Source organism: Parastagonospora nodorum (genome assembly GCF_000146915.1).
Source record: "Parastagonospora nodorum SN15 chromosome Unknown scaffold_29, whole genome shotgun sequence".
NCBI classification, from domain to species: Eukaryota; Fungi; Ascomycota; class Dothideomycetes; order Pleosporales; family Phaeosphaeriaceae; genus Parastagonospora; species Parastagonospora nodorum.
Window position 1 is genome coordinate 93,013 of NW_001884577.1, and position 24,042 is coordinate 117,054.

General features: G+C 53.2%; 12 protein-coding genes across 12 annotated transcripts; 6 read left to right on the forward strand and 6 right to left on the reverse strand.

The window, feature by feature from the left end:
* Positions 1-2: 2 nt before the first annotated feature.
* On the forward strand, positions 3-2,792 carry SNOG_13933 (hypothetical protein; the record flags this gene model as incomplete). Its single annotated transcript, XM_001804081.1, has 1 exon — positions 3-2,792. The coding sequence occupies one exon, from the start codon at positions 3-5 to the stop codon at positions 2,790-2,792; it is 2,790 nt and encodes a 929-aa protein (XP_001804133.1).
* Positions 2,793-5,120: 2,328 nt separating this feature from the next.
* SNOG_13934 (hypothetical protein) lies at positions 5,121-6,667 on the reverse strand (the record flags this gene model as incomplete). Its single annotated transcript, XM_001804082.1, has 3 exons — positions 5,121-5,337; positions 5,393-5,889; positions 6,068-6,667. The coding sequence occupies 3 exons, from the start codon at positions 6,665-6,667 to the stop codon at positions 5,121-5,123; spliced, it is 1,314 nt and encodes a 437-aa protein (XP_001804134.1).
* A 1,967-nt stretch (positions 6,668-8,634) lies between these two features.
* SNOG_13935 (hypothetical protein) lies at positions 8,635-9,213 on the reverse strand (the record flags this gene model as incomplete). Its single annotated transcript, XM_001804083.1, has 1 exon — positions 8,635-9,213. The coding sequence occupies one exon, from the start codon at positions 9,211-9,213 to the stop codon at positions 8,635-8,637; it is 579 nt and encodes a 192-aa protein (XP_001804135.1).
* A 554-nt stretch (positions 9,214-9,767) lies between these two features.
* On the forward strand, positions 9,768-10,124 carry SNOG_13936 (hypothetical protein; the record flags this gene model as incomplete). The annotated part of the gene is made up of 2 exons (XM_001804084.1): positions 9,768-9,816; positions 9,895-10,124. 2 exons carry the CDS (start codon positions 9,768-9,770, stop codon positions 10,122-10,124), a joined length of 279 nt encoding a protein of 92 aa, XP_001804136.1.
* Positions 10,125-10,305: 181 nt separating this feature from the next.
* On the reverse strand, positions 10,306-10,507 carry SNOG_13937 (hypothetical protein; the record flags this gene model as incomplete). Its single annotated transcript, XM_001804085.1, has 2 exons — positions 10,306-10,424; positions 10,468-10,507. The coding sequence occupies 2 exons, from the start codon at positions 10,505-10,507 to the stop codon at positions 10,306-10,308; spliced, it is 159 nt and encodes a 52-aa protein (XP_001804137.1).
* Positions 10,508-11,093: 586 nt separating this feature from the next.
* SNOG_13938 (hypothetical protein) lies at positions 11,094-11,906 on the forward strand (the record flags this gene model as incomplete). Its single annotated transcript, XM_001804086.1, has 1 exon — positions 11,094-11,906. One exon carries the CDS (start codon positions 11,094-11,096, stop codon positions 11,904-11,906), a length of 813 nt encoding a protein of 270 aa, XP_001804138.1.
* Positions 11,907-12,258: 352 nt separating this feature from the next.
* Positions 12,259-12,845, reverse strand: SNOG_13939 (hypothetical protein; the record flags this gene model as incomplete). The annotated part of the gene is made up of 2 exons (XM_001804087.1): positions 12,259-12,483; positions 12,528-12,845. 2 exons carry the CDS (start codon positions 12,843-12,845, stop codon positions 12,259-12,261), a joined length of 543 nt encoding a protein of 180 aa, XP_001804139.1.
* Positions 12,846-13,723: 878 nt separating this feature from the next.
* SNOG_13940 (hypothetical protein) lies at positions 13,724-15,747 on the reverse strand (the record flags this gene model as incomplete). The annotated part of the gene is made up of 3 exons (XM_001804088.1): positions 13,724-13,935; positions 13,973-15,486; positions 15,509-15,747. 3 exons carry the CDS (start codon positions 15,745-15,747, stop codon positions 13,724-13,726), a joined length of 1,965 nt encoding a protein of 654 aa, XP_001804140.1.
* Positions 15,748-16,152: 405 nt separating this feature from the next.
* On the forward strand, positions 16,153-19,977 carry SNOG_13941 (hypothetical protein; the record flags this gene model as incomplete). Its single annotated transcript, XM_001804089.1, has 1 exon — positions 16,153-19,977. The coding sequence occupies one exon, from the start codon at positions 16,153-16,155 to the stop codon at positions 19,975-19,977; it is 3,825 nt and encodes a 1,274-aa protein (XP_001804141.1).
* Positions 19,978-20,236: 259 nt separating this feature from the next.
* On the reverse strand, positions 20,237-20,818 carry SNOG_13942 (hypothetical protein; the record flags this gene model as incomplete). The annotated part of the gene is made up of 2 exons (XM_001804090.1): positions 20,237-20,598; positions 20,695-20,818. 2 exons carry the CDS (start codon positions 20,816-20,818, stop codon positions 20,237-20,239), a joined length of 486 nt encoding a protein of 161 aa, XP_001804142.1.
* A 264-nt stretch (positions 20,819-21,082) lies between these two features.
* On the forward strand, positions 21,083-21,313 carry SNOG_13943 (hypothetical protein; the record flags this gene model as incomplete). The annotated part of the gene is made up of 2 exons (XM_001804091.1): positions 21,083-21,120; positions 21,205-21,313. The coding sequence occupies 2 exons, from the start codon at positions 21,083-21,085 to the stop codon at positions 21,311-21,313; spliced, it is 147 nt and encodes a 48-aa protein (XP_001804143.1).
* A 634-nt stretch (positions 21,314-21,947) lies between these two features.
* SNOG_13944 (hypothetical protein) lies at positions 21,948-23,762 on the forward strand. The gene is made up of 3 exons (XM_001804092.1): positions 21,948-22,395; positions 22,456-22,518; positions 22,564-23,762. Exons 1-3 carry the CDS (start codon positions 22,129-22,131, stop codon positions 23,602-23,604), a joined length of 1,371 nt encoding a protein of 456 aa, XP_001804144.1. The 5' UTR covers positions 21,948-22,128; the 3' UTR covers positions 23,605-23,762.
* The last annotated feature ends 280 nt before the right edge of the window (positions 23,763-24,042 follow it).

The window sequence follows — 24,042 nt, forward strand, 5'->3', positions numbered from 1 at the left end:
CCATGGGCAAAAGCAGCTCCAAAACCCACTCCAGCACCAAAGTGCTCCCGCTCATCCCGCTCGCGCCACCGCTCGCCGTGCTCCCCGGCACCACGCTCAAGATCCCCATCACCAACCGCTCCGACGTCGCCGCCATCCTCGCCAAAATCTACAGCATCAGCCCGACCGCCAAGCCCGATGCCTCCATCACCGTCGCGTGCGTGCCGCTCAACTCAAACACAATCAGCCCCAAGGACGGCCGGCTGCTGATTGAAGATGGCGCCAGCATGGGCAAGACGGTGTACGAGAGCGACCCCATGCAGGCGGGCAAGAAGGACGTCTTTGGCTACGCCTGCGTGGCCAAGGTCAGCGGCGTGCAGGGCCGGCGACAGGGCGACCTGAGTCTTGTCGTCGAGGGCCTCGAGCGAGTCCAGGTCGTCGACGTCGTGCAGGAGCGGCCGTATTTCGAAGGCGAGCTGGCAATGGTCGATGAACACGTCGACATTGCGAGCACGGAGCTGCTGGAGCAGTTCAACCTCCTCAAGCAGCTGTCGCGAGAACTCCTGGCGCTGGTCCGGTTGTCGGCCATTCTGCCGCGCACGCCGACGGTCACGCTCTCGCCGATTGTCGCGAGACGCCTGGAGTTGTACATCACGCGCAAGGACTTGTCAGAGGCCGGGTCGCTGGCGGACTTCATGGCCAATGTGGTGGATTGCACGCACGAGGAGAAGCTGCGCGTGCTGGCGGCGGTGGATGCGAAGGATCGGGTCGAGAGGGTCATTGAGATCTTGCAGCGCCAGATTAGCAGCATTCAGGGCAGCACGAGGATCACGGTTACGACGACGCAGGTGCCGAGTGGAAGCTTTGATATCGATCAGCTGCGGAGACTACAACAGGCCGCGCTGGTACGGCAGGGCAAGGCGGGGAACAGTGGTCTGCCGGGTGGCTTTCCGGCGGGCTTCCCGGGTGGAGGACAGCAGCAGGGCGGCGAGGAGGAAGCGAATGAGATTGACGAGCTAAAGAAGCGGTTGGAGGATGCGAAGCTGTCGCCTGATGCAGAGAAGGTTGCGCAACGAGAATTGGGCCGTCTGCAGAAGATGAACCCAGCACAGGCAGAGTACCAGGTCTGCAGAAACTACCTCGAGAATCTGGCGGAGATCCCCTGGACCAAGATGACGGTCGACCAACTCGACGCCGGCACGCTGGTCAAGGCGAAGAAGCAGCTCGACGACGACCACTACGGGCTGGAGAAGATCAAGAAGAGGCTGTTGGAGTACTTGGCGGTGTTGAAGCTCAAGGAGCAGGCGAACAGGAGCATTGACGACCAGATCCGCGCGCTGACTGAAACATCGGACGCAGAGGAAGAGGCCAAGGAGCAGCAGGAGGAGGAGAAGGTTTCGAAAGAGCCCTCAGAAGAGGAGCTACGGCTGCTGGAGAAGAAGCGCATGGTGGACAAGTCGCCCATCCTGCTACTTGCTGGTCCTCCAGGAACCGGAAAGACGTCCCTCGCCAAGTCAGTTGCTACAGCGCTTGGCCGCAAGTTCCACCGTATCTCTCTTGGTGGTGTTCGTGATGAAGCTGAGATCCGTGGTCACCGCCGTACATATGTGGCCGCCATGCCCGGTCTCATCGTCAACGGCTTGAAGAAGGTCGGCGTCTCGAACCCGGTCTTCCTCCTGGACGAGATTGACAAGCTGGGCACGTCCAACTACAACGGCGACCCCTCTGCGGCCATGCTTGAAGTCCTCGACCCAGAGCAGAACCACACCTTCACAGATCACTACGTCAACATCCCCATCGACCTGTCCAAGGTCCTCTTCATCGCCACCGCCAACAGCCTCGAGACGATCCCCGCTCCCCTCCTCGACCGCATGGAAACCATCAATCTCTCCGGCTACACCACGCTCGAGAAGCGCCACATCGCATCGCGCCACTTAATCCCCAAGCAAATCACCACCAACGGCATGAGTCCAAACAACCTAGAGATTCCAACCGACGTTCTCGACAAGATCATCACCGCCTACACGCGTGAGTCAGGTGTGAGAAATCTCGAGCGCGAGATCGGCTCCGTGTGCCGCTCCAAAGCCGTCGAATATGCCACATGCAAAGACACAAACACCCTGGCCGCATACACCCCCACCGTCACCCTCGAAGACCTCGATTCCACGCTCGGCATCGAGAAGTTTGCAGAGGAATTGACCGAAGCCTCGTCCCGCCCCGGCGTCATAACCGGCCTCGTCGCCTACTCCTCCGGCGGCCAAGGCAGCATCCTTTTCATCGAAATCGCCGACATGCCCGGCTCCGGGCGCGTGCAACTGACCGGCAAACTGGGCGACGTGCTCAAAGAAAGCGTCGAAGTAGCCCTCACATGGGTCAAAGCGCACGCCTTTGAACTCGGCCTCAGCACGAATCGAACAGAGGATATCATGAAATCCCGCAGTATCCACGTGCACTGCCCCTCGGGCGCCATCCCCAAGGACGGCCCCTCCGCCGGCCTCGCACACACCATCGGCCTCATCAGCTTATTCTCAAACTCCCCCGTCCCACCTACCCTCGCCATGACGGGCGAAGTCAGTCTGCGCGGCCGCGTCCTGCCCGTCGGCGGCATCAAGGAGAAACTCATCGGCGCGATGCGCGCGGGCGTGGAAAGAGTACTCCTGCCCGAGGGCAATCGCAAGGACGCGAGGGATTTACCCGAGGAAGTCAAGTTGGGGCTCAAGATTGAGTTTGTCGGGCATATTTGGGAGGCCTTGGGGTTGGTGTGGCCCGAGAGGTGGGAGGGGAGGGTGGGCATGGGGGAGAGTCGGTTGTAAGTTGTAGGTTTGGGGAAGGAGAAGGGTTAGTTTGAGGCTTGGGCTTGGATTTAGCGATTTAGCATTCGTTTAGCGGTATTAGTATCTATCTATCTATCATCATTTTTTATTTTGGGTTTTGGGTCTTACATGGCGTGGTATTGTGTTGGTGAAGTTCGATCATCCCATCTGTGTTCACTCGAATGAGTTGTATATAAACCCCCTTCGCCCCTCCGCTGCTCTTCTCCTCATCAACCTGCATATTTTGTGCCTTTTACCAAAAAAAAATTCTCAAAGATGTTATCATGTCCTGTCTTTGCCTCTTCTCCCAAAACGCTGGCGATCACCATCATGTTGCGCTCTGACTCTCTACCCACTATACGTCCCTTCCTCCAAATGGGTTCCCAGAACTCAGAAATGTCCTGCCCCTGCTTCTTCTCCAAAACGCGAAACGTTGTCACCATGTTGCCCGCTTCTGCCTCCGCACTCACCAAAAACTTTGGTATTCTTCTCGTACGTCTTTTTTTCCTCTCTTCGCCTCTGACGATGGGCCAGCTGCCCCACGTCTCCTTTCGCCCAATTTCGAAAGACTGAAGCAAAGCGCGCATGTCTCTTCTGCTCTTCTTCCAATCTATGAAAAAAGAAGCGAAGTGAAGTGAAGTGGCTGATTGCAAATGTTCTCTGCGATGTCGAAAATTGAGAATGAGAACTGGACATGTGTGGACTGCACTGGCAAATCTCTATTTACCGAAACCGAAAAAAAAGATTGAGAAAGCCGGCCCTGGACTTGGTTCGGTTCTCGTCTGCTACATAAAACAGCGGATCGTGTGATGAATGTGGTTTTTTTCTCCTTGCCACCGCACTCCGATTCGATACTCAAAAATGAGAGTTACAAGGATATGTCCAGTCTTTCCGGTTGATTAGAATGCAGCTACTTTTGAGCGATGTTCTTCTCCCTCTCTTCTGCCAAAGTCCAAGTGGCCCTTTAGATGTGGCTCTGCATGGTGTGCTCTCATAGAAAAAATACCGCGCAGAAGAGATGAATGTTTTCTAAAATTTTCATTGATATTGAGTATGTCCCTCGTTCGCGCTGGTAATTGGGAATCAGCGAAAAAAATATGTCTGCGGTCTGTGCCAAATATTTCTCAAAAGAACACAAGGACTTCTTCGTGCCTGGTCTCTGCTTCTCGAAAACAAATTCTATCGGTCTCGCATGCGCTCTTAGCACAATCTTCCTGTGCAATGTATTAAATCTTTGTTGACAACTCTTAGTGTCTGAGTTCGTCCGACTTCCGAAAGACACAGAACGAGATAATGTCCATGTTCAGCGATCGAGTCGTGTATATAAACCACCCACCTCCTCTCTTCCGCAGTCTTCCTCGCCAGACAGACATCTTTGCACAGTGCGATTAAGATACGCAACGCATTCGATCATGTTACTGTTTTCCGGTGCGCCAAAAGTTCACTTGCAACAGACGCATGATCTCCTCTACCACGTTGGGACATCCTAAAACCAAACTTGTTCTACCTCATGTCTCTCTTCCTTCGATCCTCCTAGGGAATCGAGAGGTTCTACATGGCCTTTTCCTCTGCTTCTGGACCTCAAATATAAATCACCCTCTTCTCTCCTCCCCATTCCTTATCAGACAGACATTCTCTCTCGGTGTGGCTGAAAAGTACATCAGAAAGACGCGATGTTGATTTTCCCCAGCGCACGGAGTAAAAAAGGCCTGACGCCGACCGTCATGATCTCTTGTCCCGCCCTGAGGGTACTTCAAAATACACATCTTCCCTGACCATGTCTCTCTTCCTGAGCGCTTTATTTGATCAAAAATTAAGAAGGACACCCGCATGAACCGTAATTTCCTGCTGCCTTATGTATGAAACAAGCCTCACTGCCTCCGCCTTATTCTCTCTACAACAGTCACAACCATAGCGGGATTTCTTCAAAGATTGAGTGGAAGATTTGTATGTCCTTCTGTTCTTCTCTTCCGAAATTATCGATGGTGCATTTATATGCCGGGCTCTCCCGCTGTCCCAAACCGAAAGTTTTTGGAAGACGACACATGACTTTTCGTGAGCCCCAAGGCCACGAAAGGCACAGTCTCGAAGACGTATGGGATTCGAATCGGATCCTTCTGTCCCCTTTTTTTTCATTCAACATTGTATATCATGAGCTGCATTAATGACTATTTGCACCCAAATTCCGGACAAGTCTCTTTATGACTGGGCTTTCGTGAGGGTACTGGACAATCAAAAACTGTAACCAAGCATTCTATGTCCACGCAAACTCGTCTGAGTCATAAGGCATAGCTGAAGAATTCTAACAGAATTCCAATTCGTCTGACTCTACTCGACTCTGTCATGAACCTTTCTGATAATGGTCGATGCCGCGATCAGTAAAGACCCAGCAAGCAAGACCCAGCATACCACCAACTCGTTGACCGAGGATACCGCCAGCGTATTGATCCGGAAACTAACAGCGCCACCTGCCGATTGCACGCCTTTGTAGAAGCCAGCAAAGTTGGCGAGCTTTCGGTTGTCGTTTGTCAGTGCACCCAGAAACCTTGAGATGTCATTAGCGATCACTCAAACATGACGCAGTGCGCTGAGTAACTCACCAGTAGAGGCATGTTTGCCAGACCGCTGCGAACAACCCGAACGCGAGATAAAGGAGCATAGGGCCGGCGTAATCGGAATCGGTGAAATCCTTTTTGATGGCGCCAGCTATAGTGTGTGGTCTATTCCGTTGCCATACGAATGCGCCGGTCCATACTGTAAATATCAGGACGAACAGTACGCCTGTAGCAATTCGCGCCCGCGAAGAGCGCCGTAGACGAGAGGAGTCCAGTGCATACCCTGCGAGATAAGAGCCTCCAATTTCAGCGAGCCAGTACAAGGTATTATTCAATGACCTTGTGCGGATATTGAATGTTGCAAGATTGAATGTGTTAAACTGGTAGGGGTAGAAGAAGTTGGATGCGAAGAACATTGGGAATAATAGCAGGATGTAAGTGTCGTGCTTGAGAGTGTCGGTGAGGCCTCGCACCTCGCTTTTCCAGGTCGGGGATTGGGGAAGTGATACGGGCGAGCCGTCAGATCTTTTCACGGCTTTGGCCTCGCAAAGTAGTAGAGAGAGAATAGTCCCGAGAAGCGATAGAGATATCATTACGTAGAAAGTGGCATCTCCAACATCGTTATCGTCAGAATGCATATTCTGTACAAGCGCAATCTTTTTTCATAATCGAAAAGGTCAGCTAAGAGATAGTGGATGAGCGTAAGTGGGTTGCACTCACTGCACTGCCTATAACAGCCCCCATGTTGTATATCATCCACGACCAAGCGATATACTTTCCCTTAGTCTCTTCGGTAGGGTAGGAAAGCATCACCATTCCCTGTGCGGTCCAGAATAGGCCTGCACACAGTCCCAGCTGGAGTCCAGCGAATATCAGGAACCCGGCATTTTCCGTGTGTTTGTAGCAAAGCAAACTTGAAGAGTAGAGAGTGTACCCGAATCCACCGAGACTGAGTGTGGCCCTGACACCAAGCTTGTTGGTAACAATGCCTGCAAAGAAGCCAACTACGGCGAATGTGCTGTAGAGTGCCACGTTTGCGTTGTTTGCTGGTTTGGCGTCTACGAGTCCACCTCCGCCTAGTCCATTCAAGGCGTTCCACATCCCAGGGCACAGGAAACTGACCAAGGCAACTAGAGTGACTTGAACAGATGGGTTATCATAACGAGGAAGAAAGCTTGGCCAAAGAGTATGACGTATGTGTGCTTCCGAAGCTGAATTGGAAACATTGCCTTCGTGATGATCAGCTTCCCGTGTACCACAATCCACTCCTGCATTTGGCTTTAGATTGCCGCGAAGCATTGGCTTCAGAGGTGTATCCATGTTTGGTTTTCCTTTGGCACGATAATTAGATCAATTTGGAGAAAGTGCTAGGTATCTAATGGCGAAGGGACGGCCTTTGGTCTTCCCAGGGTTGAAAAGTAACATCAGGAGTCCACAGCGATATGTGGTATTATGGTGTACCAAAGGGGTGTATTGCAGTGGTGTATCAAAGGTGTGCATCGCAGCTGTACATTGCAGGGGTGTATGCAGGTGCGCATCTAAGTCGCACGTATCGGAGAAGGAAGCGAGACCGGGCTGACTCACGAGTTGATCAAGGCAAGTGCGTAGGCCGTACAGAAGTACATGGGACATTCGATGATCGACTGTAAATTGAGCCATTGCATTGCCGTGCTCGATCACTGTTCCTGTCCTCGGAAAGACGTCGTGTGTGTATAGTGAATGAACTTTCGAGACACTGTTATACATCAAAAGACAGAGACAAGGCACGTTATGACCACCAAAGACCACTCAAATTATGAAAATAAAGGCGCTTTGCTCGATGATCAAGGATTGAGACATGAACTGTGTAGGAAAGTCGTCGAGTTTGATGTTTGAACTTTTTTCAACAATTGCACAACTATGTAGCGCTTCTAAGAGAAGCTCAAAAGCAGAACATGTTCATCTACTCCTGTTTCTCAAAAACTCTTACATATTTCCACAGGCCATCCTATTTGCAAGAGCGAGGTTGTACTTAGGGCTTTGCCTGAATTTGAGTTTGTCCAACCATAAGTTTCATTCCGTCCACTCACCCATCTATGAAGCAGTTGCCGTATCTTTCTGATCTGCAACGTGTATCGGAAGCTTTTTGAAAGGGATGAGGAGTGCCAAAAGAACAGCCAGGGCGGAGCTGGCTATAGCAAAGATAAAGACAGCGTGGATGCCGACCATGTAAGCGTTGATCACAGATATGAGATCATCGCCCGCGAAGCTGCGCCTGATATCGGAAGCGCCAGTACTAAGGACTAGAGAAGCATCGATACCGGGGGAGGCGGTTTTGAGTGTATGCAGCAAACGATTGGCGAACATGGATTGTGCTGCATCTAGGAAATATGCACCGCCGACGGCTTGACACACTAGGTCGAAGTAAGCATGTAACATAGTGTATTGCAGGTGCAAGCTTACTGATCATAATGCCAGTCGCGCTCGGGATATCCTCATGTGCGGAGAACGCTTGCACTGCAGTCACTGGCACTTGACTGCCAAGTCCAAGTCCAAATCCGAAGATGATCTGAGGTCCAATATATCGTGCCTTGGAAGATCCAACTTCCAGAGTGTAGAACAGTGCTGAGCCAACAGTCATCAACACTGCACTCAGCAATTGGTAAGGCTGGAGAAGACGTGTCTTTCCAACCACGACACCGCTAGTCATCGCGCCCAGTGCAAAGAATGCTAGGAACGGAAGGTTATTAACTCCACTGATGATAGCAGACTGCCCGTGAATGGATTGAAAATATATGGGGAGGTAGAACATGATCAAGAAAAGGGTAGCGTTTAGGCTGTAGACGTTAGTTGTTGTGAGCAAAAAGGTCGAGAGAGGATCAGTCTTGTATACTCACATGAAGCAGTATAGAGCATTCGACCATATTATCCGACGCTTAGCAAGATTGAAAGGTATCAGAGCCTTTGTACCTTGCGCCCGTTCTATGGCGAAGAAAGCGATGCTGAGGACGATCCACACTGCGAAAGTAGCAATCACGGAGCCATCATTCCAAGGCTTTGTCTGTCCGCCCCACTGAAGAGCCAAGGTCAGGCAGACTAGAGAGGCGAGAAAGGTTGCGAAACCTGGTATATCGAGCTGCGCAAGTATCTCCATCCACGTCGCAGGAGCTGGTCTGATATGCTCGGGCATCTTCAGAAAGAGTAATACCAGAGCGATGATAGGTCCACCGAGTGGTAGATTTATATAAAAACACCAGCGCCAGGAACTGCATGGATCAGCATGAGCCAGGCTCGTAGAGAAAGATGACTTACACTCCGCTTGTGAAGGCGCCTCCGATCAAAGGTCCAATAATGGTAGAGATCATGAAAATGCCCATCCACACTCCAATTAACACAGGACGTTTGCTGGGTGAAGCCACATAATTGATGACAAGGAGCGAGCCACCAAGAGTACCACACGCCCCAAGTCCCTGGAGTGCCCGACCAACGATCACTGCATTGCTGTTACGGGCTGTACCGCCTACTATGCTCGCTACCAGGTAGCAGGCGATGGAGGCGAGGTAAGCGTACTTGATATCAAGATACTTGTATACCTTGCCCCACATGGGTGCGGCGCTGGCCATGATAAAGGTAACACTTCCGTACCATCCGACGTCGTTTAGACGATGGAACGTGTCGGTGATACCAGGAATTGCGGTGGCGATGATGCCTATTTCGATGGCAGCGAGACTGGTGCTCATGAGGATTGTGAGCATGATGAGGAATAGTTTGAGTCCGGTAGCGTATTCGACTTCGTCTGTTTCAGCTGTCGGGAGGACTTTCTCCTCAGAAAGAGGTGATGTTGAACCCGGGGATGCATCTTGGTGTACTTGATTGCCTATAGACATCCTGTTGGTTTTTTGTTTGTCTGAGTGTCGGCAATATCTAGGTAGACTGGCATAATTGTTGTGGCAGGTCGTACACTTATAGCTCAGGTATTTGTCCGGCGCGGTCAAGCATCACTCGACCGCCGGGAAACCATCAAACCTTTACCTCAATTTGATCGCCCCAGGCCATTATCGCCAGCACTCTATGCAGGCTTTCACTTCTCAGTGTTGATGTCATTGTCCTTGGGACCGGCAAAGCGTCGAGTAGCTTCATCACACACATATTCTCGATTTACTCTTTCCTATTTCGAACGTACAAAAGAACGCACGATAATTGAGAACCGTATGTGAAAACTGTTTTCCAGGAGACGAGGCGCATGTTGCGTTGCGGCGGGGGAAAATGGCTTAGTCAGCTCGTCAGCACTCTTCGACCGCCGGCGCCGCTACTTCCTCCGCCACAGCTTGTGTAATCTTACCTGCTTTTCTATGTTGCTTTCTCATCATGAAATCTGTTCCTAAGCATCTCTCTTTTCATCCGCCGGCGCCCTTCTCTAGGTGTGATAATCATTGCCGAGATGTCATACACGACACGACCTGATGGGAAGCGGAGGAAGATTCGAAAAGGTACACATAGTTGTTGGGCATGCAAGCGACGGAAAATGAAATGCATCTTTGATTCAAACGATGACCTGGTCTGCCAAGGATGTCGGCACAAGAAGTCGGCCTGTGTCAGTCAAGAATTTCCCGAGAATGGTTCAGGATTGCAAGAGGTCCGACAAGTGAGCAACGATGGAGCACCACTCTCCAGCTGTAGCGACATGAAATCGGATGCTGGTCTCCCGACACCTGCGTCTCACGACTTCGCCACTTCATTGACCGCGAGCAGCAACAATAAAGTGCGTTCTCTCATACCACAAGACCTCGCTATCTGACCATCGCTAACCTCTGCAAAAGTCCGGCCCACTCGATGATGACATCCACCTCAGCGCTTCTGAAAGTTCAGCCATACGAGACAAGAATAAAAGGCTGTCTAAGCTTTTGCACGAATCTTTGCCTTCAGTTCAAGATATGACCAGCATATTTAAAGCCAGTCTTTATTCCTCTGTGCTTGCACTAGCGTCGCTTGTGGTACCGTATAGTGTTATTGAAGAGGAAGCAGAAGATATCATTGAGACCACACTGATCGTTCCCAACCCAAAACGAGACAACCGGTGCTATTGGCCAGACATATGCTTCGACTTGCAGCCTGCTTGCATCATCTGCACCCGAGCATACATGCGGAGATATCAACATTATCCGAGCCACCACGAGCCATGATGCAACGCCTAGCAGATACTGCAATCAGTCTTATTACCACCAATGATGACCTTCTCGGTAGCATCGAAGGCCTTCAATGTGTCATGATCGAGAGCGTGTACCAGATGAACAAGGGCAGTCTGCGCAGAAGTTGGGTAGCATGTCGGCGAGCGATGACGATAGCACAACTCATGGAACTCCATCGACCAAACAGCCAAGGACGATACAAGGTGCTCGATCAGAGAACTCGATTTTCTCCACACCATATATGGTTCCGTATCGTCAGCCTCGAGCGCCATCTCTGTCTCATGCTAGGTCTTCCACAAGGGTCCAACGATCACAGCATGGCTACTGAAGATCTTCTCGCACATGAAACGCCCATGGGTCGCCTTGAACGACTGCACTGCGTTCTGGCGTCTCAAATACTCGAGCGAAATGAGACTCTCCCGGGTACTAACGATGCTGGATTGACACAAGATCTCGATAAAGAGTTGCAGAAAGTAGCGAGAAGCTTGCCTAGCAAGTGGTGGTTGACTCCAAACCTGAAAGGCGATCCTAACAACCGCCAAGCTCTATTCTGGAATATACGACAACTATTCGCCCACATGTTCCATTATAGTCTGCTCATCCAGCTTCACCTACCCTACATGCTTGGGTCTTCTCCATCAGAACAAGTCTGTCATTACTCACGTATCACATGCGTCAACGCCTCGCGCGAAGTCATACTGCGCTTCATAACACTACGCAACTTTGATGATATAGGATGCGACTGCCGCACTATCGAATTCCTCGCTCTCATGGCGGCCATGGCTTTGCTTATTGCTCATCTGGAGGGCCAGTGCCTCGAGTCTGGGAATCTGCTGGCCCATCAGTACATCACCGATCGCGCCCTCATAGAACAGGTGCAAGATCACATGGCGAAGCTACATAAACTCAACGGAGACCCACTCAGTGCACAAAGTGCTATTCTGTTAGAGCGACTGCTTATGATCGACGGCGAAGACAGCCTCTCGAAGGATGAGCAGATTGTGCCTTCGCTCCGTGACCAAGACGATGACATTGCAATCAGTCCGCAGACTCCGTATTCGACCATCATCAGGATTGCTCGTGAAGGCATCATTAAACCAGCTCCGCGACTTGAAGACACTCCCGCCTCGACTGCGTTCACATCAGAGAGTTTGGACGCAACCACAGCGGCAGTGGGATGTAGCAGCACATATGATACGTCCGAATTGTCTAGCTTCAATTTTGCTCTACAGCAAGGGGACTTCCCATCTCTGACTGCAGGTCTCGATGATTGGGCGTTTCAGGGTGTTGACACAGCTTTCTTCGATAGCTTACTGCGCAGTACCAACCTAGGAGAGAATGGCTTGAATAACGCCGGGACTTTCGGAAGTAACATGAACAGTACACAGTAGCATATAAAGCATTCTCCGATCTCGGATGGCAGACTGCCTCACACCTACAATATCTCTTCCACCATCTTCACGCCCTCCTTCTCCAGCAAAGCCCGAATCGCATCGCACATGTCTTTCGTGTACGGAGCGTGCACACCCGGCTTGTTCACGGTAGGATGTCCATTCAATAGCAGTTGCGTCGCGATACCGCATGTCACACCAACAGACAGAGCCATAGCCGAGTACTTTGCAAAGGCATGCAAATATAATGGGCATGTCTTCAATAATAATGATGATCGAATAATGGTAGTGAACAGGTATTCCGCCAAAACCTTTCATTTCTCTTCGTCGCTCTTCCGGCATCCCCCACTGCCTACGCAGCAATCGCCGCATCAAACGGTACCGCCGTACTCGCCTGCCCCGCATTCGCCTTATCCGTCGCGATATTGTTATCCAGCTTCTTCGTCTCCTCGGCCAGTTTCGCCGCCACATCCTCGCCCTGCGCCTGCTGCGCCTCGAGCTTGATGACCGTCGCCATCAGCTTGAGCACCTTGTTCTTGATCTTGCCGTTCTGCACACACGCATCAGCACTCGAATTCTGCACATCATCATCGTGGCAGTGAGGGATGGGGAAATACTGACCTGAGCAGCCTCCGCCGCAGTACCCGTCGCCGCCTCCACTGCGGGATTGAATGCTTCTTTCTCCGCGTCGTTGGCGACTTGGTTTACTTCGTTCAGGAAATCTTGGTCTGCTTTGGAGACGCTTGCGGGGTCGGTGAGGTCGAGCGCGGAGAAGGCGGCGGCGGCTTCTTCCTCGGCGTTGCCAGCCTGGCCGCCGGCGATGGAGATGTCGTTGAAGGTTGTTGCTTGGAGGACGCCGGCTTGGCGGGTTTGGAGGGATGCGGGAAGCGCGACGGCGAAGGCGGCGAGGGAGAGGATGGTGAGGGATTGGAAATGCATGATTGCGGTTATAGTATAGACGTTATGTAGATGTGGTTTGAGAAGGGAACGAGTGACAGCACAGCTGTATACAAATAAAAAAACAGCTTCAAGCTGGAGAAAAATATGTTTATAGAAAAGAGAAGAAACGACACAAAAATGCTTGATGATAGTAGAAAACTTAAGATGCAGACTGGGTTCTTATGCATACCGCCCTCGAGTCGTTCCCACGATAACACCGCGCTCATCGGATTCAGGCGCCGCTCAATGCCTTCAAAACAAGGACTAGCCCGCTGTTCGAAGCATCGTATCGCTCGCACGGAACGCTAGCTGCTATGCAGAGTTCCCCACGGGTACCTGTCATGAGATTTGCCCACGAATGACATGCCATGGCGTGCCGCTACACCCGCTGCCACTTGCCAGGCTGTGGAGTTTGCGAGCCTGAGATAGGCCGGAAGTGTGCAAAAAAAAGCGTTCTGAGACGGTTTGGACGTCAGAACATGGAACGCGGAGGGTGGGCTTGGCGAAAGCTTGGGTGTCGCATGGCTGATAATGGTATGGCGCCCGCAGCGCGACAGCGCTAGGACCGGTGCAAGTGTTCCAAAAGTTTGGTTTTTGGTTGGTGTTGTGGAGAAGGGAGGCTTGTTCTTCACTTGACGTCTCTGGCTCTCGGCGTGATAGGAATTCGGTGTTCTTGGCATATGAATCCGCGATGTTGGAAGGACACAATCAAGATTCTCGGAGCGAGACTAATGCATAGGATACACATGTATGAAGCGTGACCTACATATCCCTCCATGGAAAATTAGAAAAAAACTTTTGGGTATTCCTCCCATCCATATATAACGCCATGTCCATGCAGTCCGCTAAAGTCGCAAAGATGTAAAATGCCGCGTTGCTCAGAACTGGAAACTGTGACCAAAGTCCACCCCACTCCCGTCATCAAGATGCTCAACATTCATGAAGTCGTCGATTGAAAACGGATCCGCGGCGCTGTTGCCGATTCCGATGTCCAGGCCCTGCATATCGGTCGTCGGCACGTTCTGCGCGTTGGGCGGTTCAAGGCCCTCGATCAGCCTCGTACCCTTGGGCAAAGCATTGCCAAACGCAACTACGCGATCGAGCCTCGGGGGTGCCAGTACTCCTACCCACGCCTGTTGCGTCGCCGCGGGCATTCATCCAGATGCCGTTCCCGCCCTCGCCGTTCTTGACAGCCTTGCCGAACGATTCTTCAAACAGCAGACTAGTCTCGTACCATCGGCCCTTGACGTCTGCGATTTCGACGCGCGAGGAAGATGCGAGGAGGCGCCACCAGCCGAGGGTTTGGGTCATGGGGACGAGCATGCGGTTGCGCCAGGCCATGTCTTCGCGCATGCGGATGGGGATGTTGGGGTTTGAGGAGGAAGGCGGGATGGGGAGGTTGTTTGGATCGGGCGCGGAGAGGATAGAGTAGCTGTAGATATCGCCGGTCATGATGATTTGGGAGGTTGATTGCGGGCCGGTGGTGGTGACACGCTCGAGGATGTCGGTGACAACCATGAGGTCGGTGCCGGTTTGGCCCAGGCGGATTCGGACAGGGTCGCCGCGCCAGATTTTCTCAGCGCCGAGGTAGATGCAGTTGTAGTGGCGCTCTTCGCCTGAGGGGATTGAGGCCGTCTTGATGCGCTCGGAGAGGGTGTAGGTGGTGTCGATGGCCTTGGCTGCCATGATTGAGGCATCGACGTCTGCAACGCCATCACCAAATCGGCCGGCAGCAGTAGATGCGCTCCAGTCGACTTGGTCGTACCGGAGCTGTGGGTTTTGCTGAAGATATGGGTAGGTGCAAGCGGGCGCAGACCAGGCGAGCCAGGGCTTGAGGTGCTGGTCTGTTGTGACGACCTCAGGAGTCGCGGAGTCGAAAGGATGTGACAGTGGCTGAACCTGATATGCTTTGCCGCCCGAGCCTTCCTTGACGGCCCACCTCCGCAACACGAGTCCAAGGCCCCAGGCCGATGTCTTTGGGCGGTAGAACCACACCACCTCGCCGGTACGACACAGAAACTGGCCGTAGCGACTATCGGTGAGCTGCTCGCCTCCGCGGGGCTGTGGAAGTTGAGTGGACTGCTGTATGGCTGGTGCTCGGATCTGGGGTGTGTTGTTCGTCTGTGGAGGGAGGGTAGCTGGTGTTGCTGGCTTCAGGCTGGGGCTCTGGGTAGGCGGACCGGAGACGGATCTTCGGGCTGGTGCAGGTGCAGCGACGACTGGATTGCGATTCGCAACGGGACCCTGTACATGCGCGGGCTGGCTGGTCTCTCTCTTCATCATCGTCGAGGGCTCAGTCTTGATTTCTGCCTTGACCACCGGCCTCTCCTCGTCGAGCTGTACGACCGAGCACATCTTGCACGTGCAATTCTGATAGTCGCTGTTCTCGTCGGTGCAGAGCCACAGCAAGTGGGGGAAGAAATCCGCGGGACTCCTGTACCGCTTTCGAGGGCCCTTCGGGTAGCCGTAGAGGTAGGCATCCTGCCTGTCGTGGCCGCCGCCAGAGTGGTTCTTAACCGTCTTTGCCTGACCGTCGGCCTTGGTCTTGATGTGCTCGTAGAGCTTGTAGTTCTCGGGAAAATCCCACAGGATGGTTTGCTGCCACTTGTCTGCTTCGGTCAGCCCAGCACATGGTTTGCGCCTGAGAGTACCCACCCTCGTGCTGCTTGCCCCCAATCTCGCGCAGCAACATGCCGCCCAGCTTCTTCCGCCAATCAATGTGCTTGGGGTCGTCTTTCTCTATGAGGCGGTAGAAGTCGCATTGTCCCTGCTCGTTTGGAGTGCGGTCGAGCTGTGCTTCGGTCGGTCCATTCCTCAGCGGCCGGCCTTTCTGGCTGACGATGTCGTGGCCGTCCGACTTTACGGCGAAGATGGGCCAGAACTGGGTCAGAGGCTGCGTCATGGCGACTGACTGCGCCGGGGAGAAAGCGGTGTTGGCAACTTGACCTGTTTGTAGATGCGAGCGGCGAAGTGGTGGTCGCGTTTGTTAAGTGGGCGGCTTTTGCTCCGAGGCTTAGGACGCGCTTTGCTGGGATGGCGCGTCGACAGGCATCTCAGAGAATCTTTCTGGCGCATCTTCACCTCACCACTCACCGTTTCTGCCCACTTCATCGCGCCTGCGAATCTCTTTCTGGCTCGCTTCACCGTCACTTGTCACCATCACAGCCCCCCGCTGAAGCCTGTTGTACACAATGCGCCCTGCCTAAGTCGACCTATCTCCCCAGCAGACGCCTCTGCATCTTTCCTTTCACAACGACCCCCTCCATTCCGTGACGGCGAGTCCTAGCCCACAGCGCGATTGCCCACCATGGCAGAGCGTCCGCAAATCACGCTGGGCTCTCCCTTGCCCAAGACGCCGCCCAAGACACGCGGCAACAAACTGCCCGACTTGCTCGCCCAATTCGGCTCACACAGTTCAGGAGACTCGGCAACAAAGCTGCGGCGCACCTCTTCGCAGCTCGACGCAAAGAGCGCAAAGGAGGACGTGGTTCGCGACACGGAGAACAAAGACGGCCTCCAGGCACCCGCCGCGCGACCAGAACCCCCCAAAACCCGACCAACACGCAAATCTGCGTCTTTTGCAACACAGCCCGCCCCCGAAGACTCCAGCGAAGACGAACTTGCACCGTCAGCAGCGCGCAGACCGACCAGGAAGTCAACCGGAAGCATCAGAGACAACACCAGCACCACACAGAGCGTCAGGGGCAGCGCAAGAATCTCTGCATTGAACGAGGAGCTGCAGATGGAGAAGCGCAAGCGAGACCGCGAGGCTGACGCCGGTCGCCGTCGAGGCACCCGCGACAGGAAGACGAGGATCCTCGAGTCGGACACAATGGACCCGCCGTCCCCTCCACGTTCGACCAGGCGCAAGGCTGCACCCCCGAAGCTCGACTCGGCCCGCAACCGCCTGCGAGATGCCATTGCTCAGCAGTCCAAGGCGAAGGCCAACAACTTCCTCGTGGCCAACAAGGACTACTTCCTGCCCCTGCTACCGCCCAACAACCAGGTCAAGAAGCTGGTCGCCAGCCACAATGCGAAGCCTATCGTGCCATACAAGCAGCTTCAGGAACAGCCAGAGGGTGTTACCGCGACCATGAAACCGTACCAGCTTTCTGGTCTCTCATACCTCGTGCACCTCTACAACAATGGCTTCTCCGGCATCCTGGGTGATGAGATGGGTCTCGGAAAGACTCTCCAGACGCTGTCACTCTTCCAGTATCTAGAGGAACTCGATCGCAAGAACGGCGTCACGTCCGAAGAGCTACGACCATACCTTGTCATCTGTCCCCTCAGTGTCCTCAATTCTTGGGTCACCGAGGCTGAGAAGTGGGTGCCTGGGCTCAGGGTGCTCCGCTTCCATGGCGCGGCAAGCGAGCGCGTACGCCTGAAGCGAGTGGCGTCCGGCATGGAGGATATGCGAGGCCACGAGACGCTGCAGTCCAAGAAGAAGAAGGCTTCCCGCAAGGCCGGCTTCAAGGTGTCAAAGAACTCTACCGAATTCGAGTCGTCCTCATACAAGATCATTGTTACTACCTACGACACATTTGCAGCTGAGCAGTCCTGGTTCAAGACCTCCTTCGTATGGCGCTATGTCGTGCTTGACGAAGGCCACAAGATCAAGTCCAGCGTCACCCAAATCTCGCAGGCACTGCGCAACATCAGCGCCGAGTACCGTCTCATTCTCACGGGCACACCGCTCCAGAACAATCTCACTGAGATGTGGGCCCTGCTCGCCTGGTTGTATCCCGACGTCTTCATTGAGAACACGTCCACCTTGTTCAAAGAGTCGTTCGATCTCAACAAGGGCAAGGTCAACCGACAGACTATGGATGACGCGCGACACCTCCTTGAGCTCATCATGCTTCGCCGTATGAAGGACAGCCCTGGTGTCAACCTCGGGCTGCCACCCAAGGAGGAGATTCTGCTCTATGTGCCACTCACACCTATGCAGCGTTTCTGGTACACTCGACTGCTCACCCGCGTCGACAACGCCATGCTCACTGAGCTTTTCGCTGATGGCAAGAGCAAAGAGAAGGCTGCGATTGAACAGGACAGGAAAGAAGATCAATTGCTTCAGCAGGTTGAGAAGCTACAGAATGTGGTTGGTGACCAAGGCGAGTGGAAGGAGACGGCCCAAATCATGCGACAAACCATTGAGAAGGAGCAAGGCAGTTCTGAAGTCAAATCTGCCTGGCAGAAGCTGATGAATCTCGTCATGCAGCTGCGCAAGTGCTGCTCCCACCCCTACTTGTTGCCTCGGGTCTCCCCAGACCCGTACTATCTCGGCGACCACATTATCCGCGCTTCTGGAAAGTTCATTTTGTTGGAGAAGTTGATCAAGCATACTGTGATGAACCAGGGCAAGAAGGTTTTAATCTTCTCTGGCTTCACTCGCACCCTGGACTACACCGAAGATTTGCTATCACTCATCAGCAACCACGGTCGTGACTTCAAACACCTCCGCTTCGATGGCAGCACCGCTCGTGCAAAGCGTAACCTTGATATCCGCCTCTTCAACCAAGAATCGTCAGACTACAAGGTCATGTTGCTTTCGACTCGCGCTGGTGGTCTGGGCATCAACCTCACGAGCGCACAAGACGTCATCTTCTTGGACGAAGACTGGAACCCGCAAATCACTCTTCAAGCTGAGGCTCGTGCTCATCGTATCGGACAAACCAAGAAGGTCACCATCTACAAGATCTGCACCCAGGGCACTGTTGAAGAGCAGATGATGGGTCGCATTCGCAAGAAGCTGTACCTCTCTGCCAAAATCACCGAGTCTATGCGCAATATCCACAGCGAGCAAGCTCTCTCCAAGAGCAAGGAAAAGTCAACTGCCGATCGCGAGTCTCTCGGAGACGACATGCCTCAAATGGATACCTCGCAACTGAAGACGCTTGTACGTCGTGGTGCGCAGACCTTGTCTCATCCAGACATCGACGCCACGGAGATGGTGTCCTGGGACCTCGAGACTATGATGGAGAAGTGCCGAGACAAGCCAGCCGATGCTACTCTGTCTGAGGCTGTGCAGTCTGAGGCCGACGAGGAGAAGTGGCTGTCTGTTATGGAGCGCGTAGAGTGCGCTGTCTTCGACGGCAAGCGCTACCAGCGGGAGCTTGATAGCAAAACCAAGCGTGCGAACAAAAACATCCTCCCAGACTCCATCACCCGCGAGGATCGTCGCAAGGGCAAGAACACAACAGTCATGGTCGATGGCTATGCAATCAGCAAGGAGTCCATGACCTGCGCCGATTGGGAGGCTGTACCTACCATGGCCGGGAAGGATCCTCGCCTTGCCGACCCAGTCCGCGAGAAGCGCCGCACGTTCAGCCACGAAGAGCACTGCCTCACATGCTTCGAGGGTGCTGATGCCGGACACATGGTCAACTGCAAGAGCTGCCCGCGAAACTTCCACTTCGACTGTCTCGAGCCGTCATACAAGGCCAAGGTCAAGAACTTTTCTGGTTTCTTCTGCCCCCAACATGTGTGCTGCGACTGCGGCAAGAGCACCTCTGATGCCGGTGGCTTGATCTTCCGCTGCCGCTGGTGCCCACAGGGCTTCTGTGAAGACTGTCTGGACTGGGACAAGACCGAGCTCATCGGCGATAACCTCCCCGAGTTCGAGATTATCGGTGAAGAACCCACCGCTGGTGGCTTCTACATCAAGTGCCCGTCATGCACTCACTTGATCGAAGAGAACGAGGAGCAAGAGGCTTGGATCGAGGGCATGGAGAACACATACAAAGAGCAGCACGACGTTTGGATCAAGTACCGCGAGGATTCGCAGCGAGAGCTCGAGAAGCGCGACTTGGAGGACGCCGAGCTCAAGGTGTTGGAAGCCGGCACTGTCGAGACCAACGACTCTCCAAAGAAGCGCAAGTCCTACATCATCGAGGACGATGACGAGGAGGAGGAGGACATCCCCTCGCCTCCCGCTCTCACGGATACTTCCTTGCCCACCCCGGCGCTCGATGGTTCGCGCTTGAGCACCCCGCAGCCGCTACTCAACGGCAAGGGCAGCAAGAGGATGGCGGATGCGGATTTGGGCGAGACGCGCTTGGAGAAGAAGGCCAGGCTGGATGCGCAGGCTTGGAGGGTTGGAGACGATCCACTCATGAAGGCGTTGGAGTAGAGCGACATTGGGTCTGGCTGGCGTTTGACGGTTTGGGCAATAGGATATGGATATGATACCCGCAGAATTTCGCTTCGACGCTTTTGAATAGGGCTAGGCTAGGGATATTATGCTTGGGTTGATCAGTAGTGGAGTGTTTATAAAACACTCATATCGCACGCATGACTTCAGATATAGAAATAAATGCAAGCTTTTGCAAGAATCCTGAATTCGCGTCGTGAGACTGGGTATCTATCTACCTAACTTCACCTCCTTTCCTTCACTTCTTCTCCTCCGAGGCTTTTTGCGCATCTACCTCCTCCTCGTCATCAACATGCATACTCCCCGCCCACCCCACCCACTCCCTCACCCCCCTAACAAACCCATCCCTCTCCTCATCCACCGCGCCGCCATGTTCCCAGACCACAATCTCATCAAACGAGCCTATTTGCTCGGCGATCTTGACGTCCTCGATTACCTCATCTTCTTCGTCTTCGTCCTGCTCGTCGTCTTGTGAATTGGAGTGGGATTGTGTGGGCAGGATCTTATCCGTGACATGTAGGATTGCGCCGGTGTGTGTGGCTGGGAGAGGGATGGGTGTGCCGTGCAGGTGGCGGCCGCGGAAGTGGACGTGTTGTGTTCCTATCGCTGTCGGTTAGGGTTTGGGATGTACACAGATCGCTGGAAAGTCATGTGCTGAGGTATGAAGCGATAATCTTCCACGAAGGATATGCGTACCTTTGTCGTCTGTTTCGGGCTTGAAGTAGCGGCTTGTATCGTTGATTGGGCCGTTGTGGTTTATGCGCGCGGGGAGGAGGTGCGGTGTGCATTTCTGGGGGTTGGAAGGTTGGATTGCGAGCATCGTGGTGGTTGTGTTTGTAAAGGATACGGTGGACTATTGTGGGTGTTGTATTTTCTTTAGAGGTGGGTGTGGATATCTCGTAGGATTGGTAGACTTCTTGCAGCACCTGGTTCGCAGCCCGGAACTCTTTTGGGCGGCTTTGGCAGTGTACAGTGATTTGATTGTTGAGCGTGAAAGTGGTTTCTCAGGGTTCACGCGACGCGCCAAAGCGTGTCACTCGTGGCTGCCACGGACGCACGGGGCAATCGTGCTCCAATGATCATAATGACGACGCATTGGCTGCAACACCAACAACCTCAACTGTCCGTGTTTTTGGATCTTGACTTCCAGACTTCTCTTTTCTCTTCATGCCACCCGAAAATCATAAGATACTACTTATGATGAAGATGGACATCTCAACAACTATCCGCAATCGGCCTCGGTCCTTGCCCCGAGCGCACTATTCGAACCCGGCCCGATAGTGACGGGCACCAACACCCCGCCATCGCTGAATGAGCTTGCAGTGAATAGCTGTACAAGCAGCTGTCTCTCACGATGTTGAAAGCTTCAAAGACATGGCGTGTGTAGTAGCGGTGAACACGCCACAAGAGAGGCTGCATGATTGATGGGAAGCATTTCCAGACCCTTGCATTGATGCAACTTGGCTCCGCTAAGCTTCACAACCCTCGGTTACCGAGCTGACATTCGGAAACGATCGTCCCAGGATCTCGCGACTTTTTTCACGATATATCAAGTGGACGACTTTCTGCAATTGAATTTGTTGATTTGTATGGTACTTCAGCAGCGTGGAAGCTTACATCGTCGATTCCGGACATTCACGATAGTGCTGAAAGGATCAACGACGTCATGGACCACTCGAAAGGGCAAAGTAGCCTCACCGACGCTGCAGCACTTACATATGCAGCACAGATCTGATCATGACGGCGCAATTGGCCGCGCCGCTTCGGCTCTCGCACATTCTACGTCGCGGGCCTGGACCTTGACGAAGTCTGTCTTCGCCGATGCATTTTAGGAGCGGGGAATGTTTCGTCCGATGTCTCGCGAGACAATTTCCTGAAATACCTACAACTACTCCTCCTCATATACTACAAGACTGACAGTCGCGTATCAATTGCGCCGGACGATCAATTGACTACCTTGCATTCCACAGCCTAAATCCAGGACGCGCCGACTCAGGCACCCACATTGCTCGGTAACCGTGGAAGCCGAGATCGAGCTGTTCTGGCTTACAGCAATACACCGCCTTCGCCCCAGTCGCGCAGTCAGTTGTTCTTGTCAACACCTCTCACAGCTGGAAAATCAGATACACGATGCCAATTTTTAATCCTTTAGCCGGCGTCACGGCGTCGGTGCTCAGCACCATCACATCGCAAACGTGGGGACCGCTAGTATCGTTATGCAAGAACGGAACGCTCGCGCAATTGCATGAGATTAAGATTGGAAAGCTGGTGCTCTTTGAAGGCGGTTCCAGCAAAGCTTCTGCGGTTTTTGGCTCCGACAAGGAAGGCTTACCGGTCGCATTCTTGGATGTTCACAATGAGAAGTTTTGGGTGCGATTGGCGCTTTTCGCAGATATGGTGCGTGGAGAAATCGAGACTTGCGAAAAGCGGTTTTTGAAAGTAGACTAACGTCAAAAGGGCTTCGCAGAAAGCTACATGTTGGGAGAAGTCTCCTCTCCCGATCTAACCAAGTTCTTTGAGGTTTGTATGCCGTCTTGTTCAACACGGACCTAGCTGACTCTCCAGCTATTTATCCTCAACCGGAATCACCTTTCCAACGGCTCGACACTCACATCAGCAATCTCCACGGGTCTAGCTGGCCTAGTCCGTGGCAGCAACAACCTGAAAAATGCTCGCCTCAATATTGCCGCCCATTACGATATTTCAAACGAAATGTTCGCCGCTTTCCTCTCCCCAGACATGACATACTCGAGCCCGATATGGCTGCCGAAATCGAACCCCAAGTCCGAAAACGAGACCCTATACGATGCGCAAATGCGAAAGCTCGATCGCTTCATCGACAACACACATATAAAAGGCAGCGACCACGTACTCGAGATCGGAACTGGCTGGGGCAGCTTCGCGATGCGAGCGGTACAACGTACGGGCTGTAAAGTGACTTCATTGACACTTTCAATTGAGCAGAAGGAGCTGGCAGAAGAGCGAATACGGGAAGCAGGCATGTCAGACAACATCACAGTCCTCCTCTGCGACTACCGCAGCCTACAACCCCCAGAATCAGGCGCATTCGACAAAATCGTGTCAATCGAGATGCTCGAAGCCGTCGGCAAGGAATACCTAGTCACATACTTCAAGTGCGTGGATAAGCTTCTCAAGAAAGAAGGCGGAATCGCGTGTTTCCAGTGCATTACCATGCCTGACGGCCGCTACGAAGCCTACGCTAAATCCGATGACTTCATCCGCCGCTACATCTTCCCTGGCGGTCATCTCCCTGCGGTCTCCGAGCTCGTAAGCTCCATCCAAACCGCCTCAGCGGGCTCGCTCGTTGTCGACAGCGTCGAGAACATTGGCCCGCACTATGCCAAAGCGCTACGCCTTTGGCGCGAATCTTTCCTGGAAAATTGGAACGGCACGATCAAGCCGCAACTCATCAAAGAGAAGGCAGACCAGGGCATGGACGACGAAGGTGCGGAGGTGTTCAAGCGCAAGTGGGATTACTATTTCCGGTACTCGGAAGCAGGCTTCTCGACGAAGACGCTGGGTGATGTTATTATTACCGTGGGCAGGGAAGGCGCTGTGCAGATGATGGAGGACGTGCCGTTGTAAGAATTCGGGGAAGGCGATGTCCGGAGGCTGATGTGGTGCCGGTACCTGCATAATGAGTTTACGCGATACTGCTTTTGGCGCGGAGGGCGAAATGGGTACATACGACACTGCTAGGTAGTCCTGCATTATACCCAAATTTAGACGATGAGTTACACTCACGAGGACTTTGGGGCGTGGATCTACGGTGCAGTGGGCTTATGGTGTGCAGGACACTAGGATGTGATGTAGCACCGTGTATTTAGGAACCGGTGGGGGTCGACAGCGGTGGGAAGGGAGGTTATGCTGTATTGCTGGGGTGTGTTTGTGATGTGGACAGACGTAAGTAAAATTAAATGAATGTAACCTATCCAAGCTTGACTTGATGCGTATGCTAGACCGCTATACTATGGCACGAAAGCTACAAGTGGCGTACTGCACATCGATCATGAGAATATAGTG

Bases quoted from the DNA above. Each gene is read 5' to 3' on its own strand.
- SNOG_13944 (XM_001804092.1), top strand. From the start codon at position 22,129: ATGCCAATTTTTAATCCTTTAGCCGGCGTCACGGCGTCGGTGCTCAGC. The intron at 22,396-22,455 runs GTGCGTGGAGAA...TAACGTCAAAAG, and splicing joins TGGCGCTTTTCGCAGATATG to GGCTTCGCAGAAAGCTACAT. The intron at 22,519-22,563 runs GTTTGTATGCCG...CTGACTCTCCAG, and splicing joins ATCTAACCAAGTTCTTTGAG to CTATTTATCCTCAACCGGAA.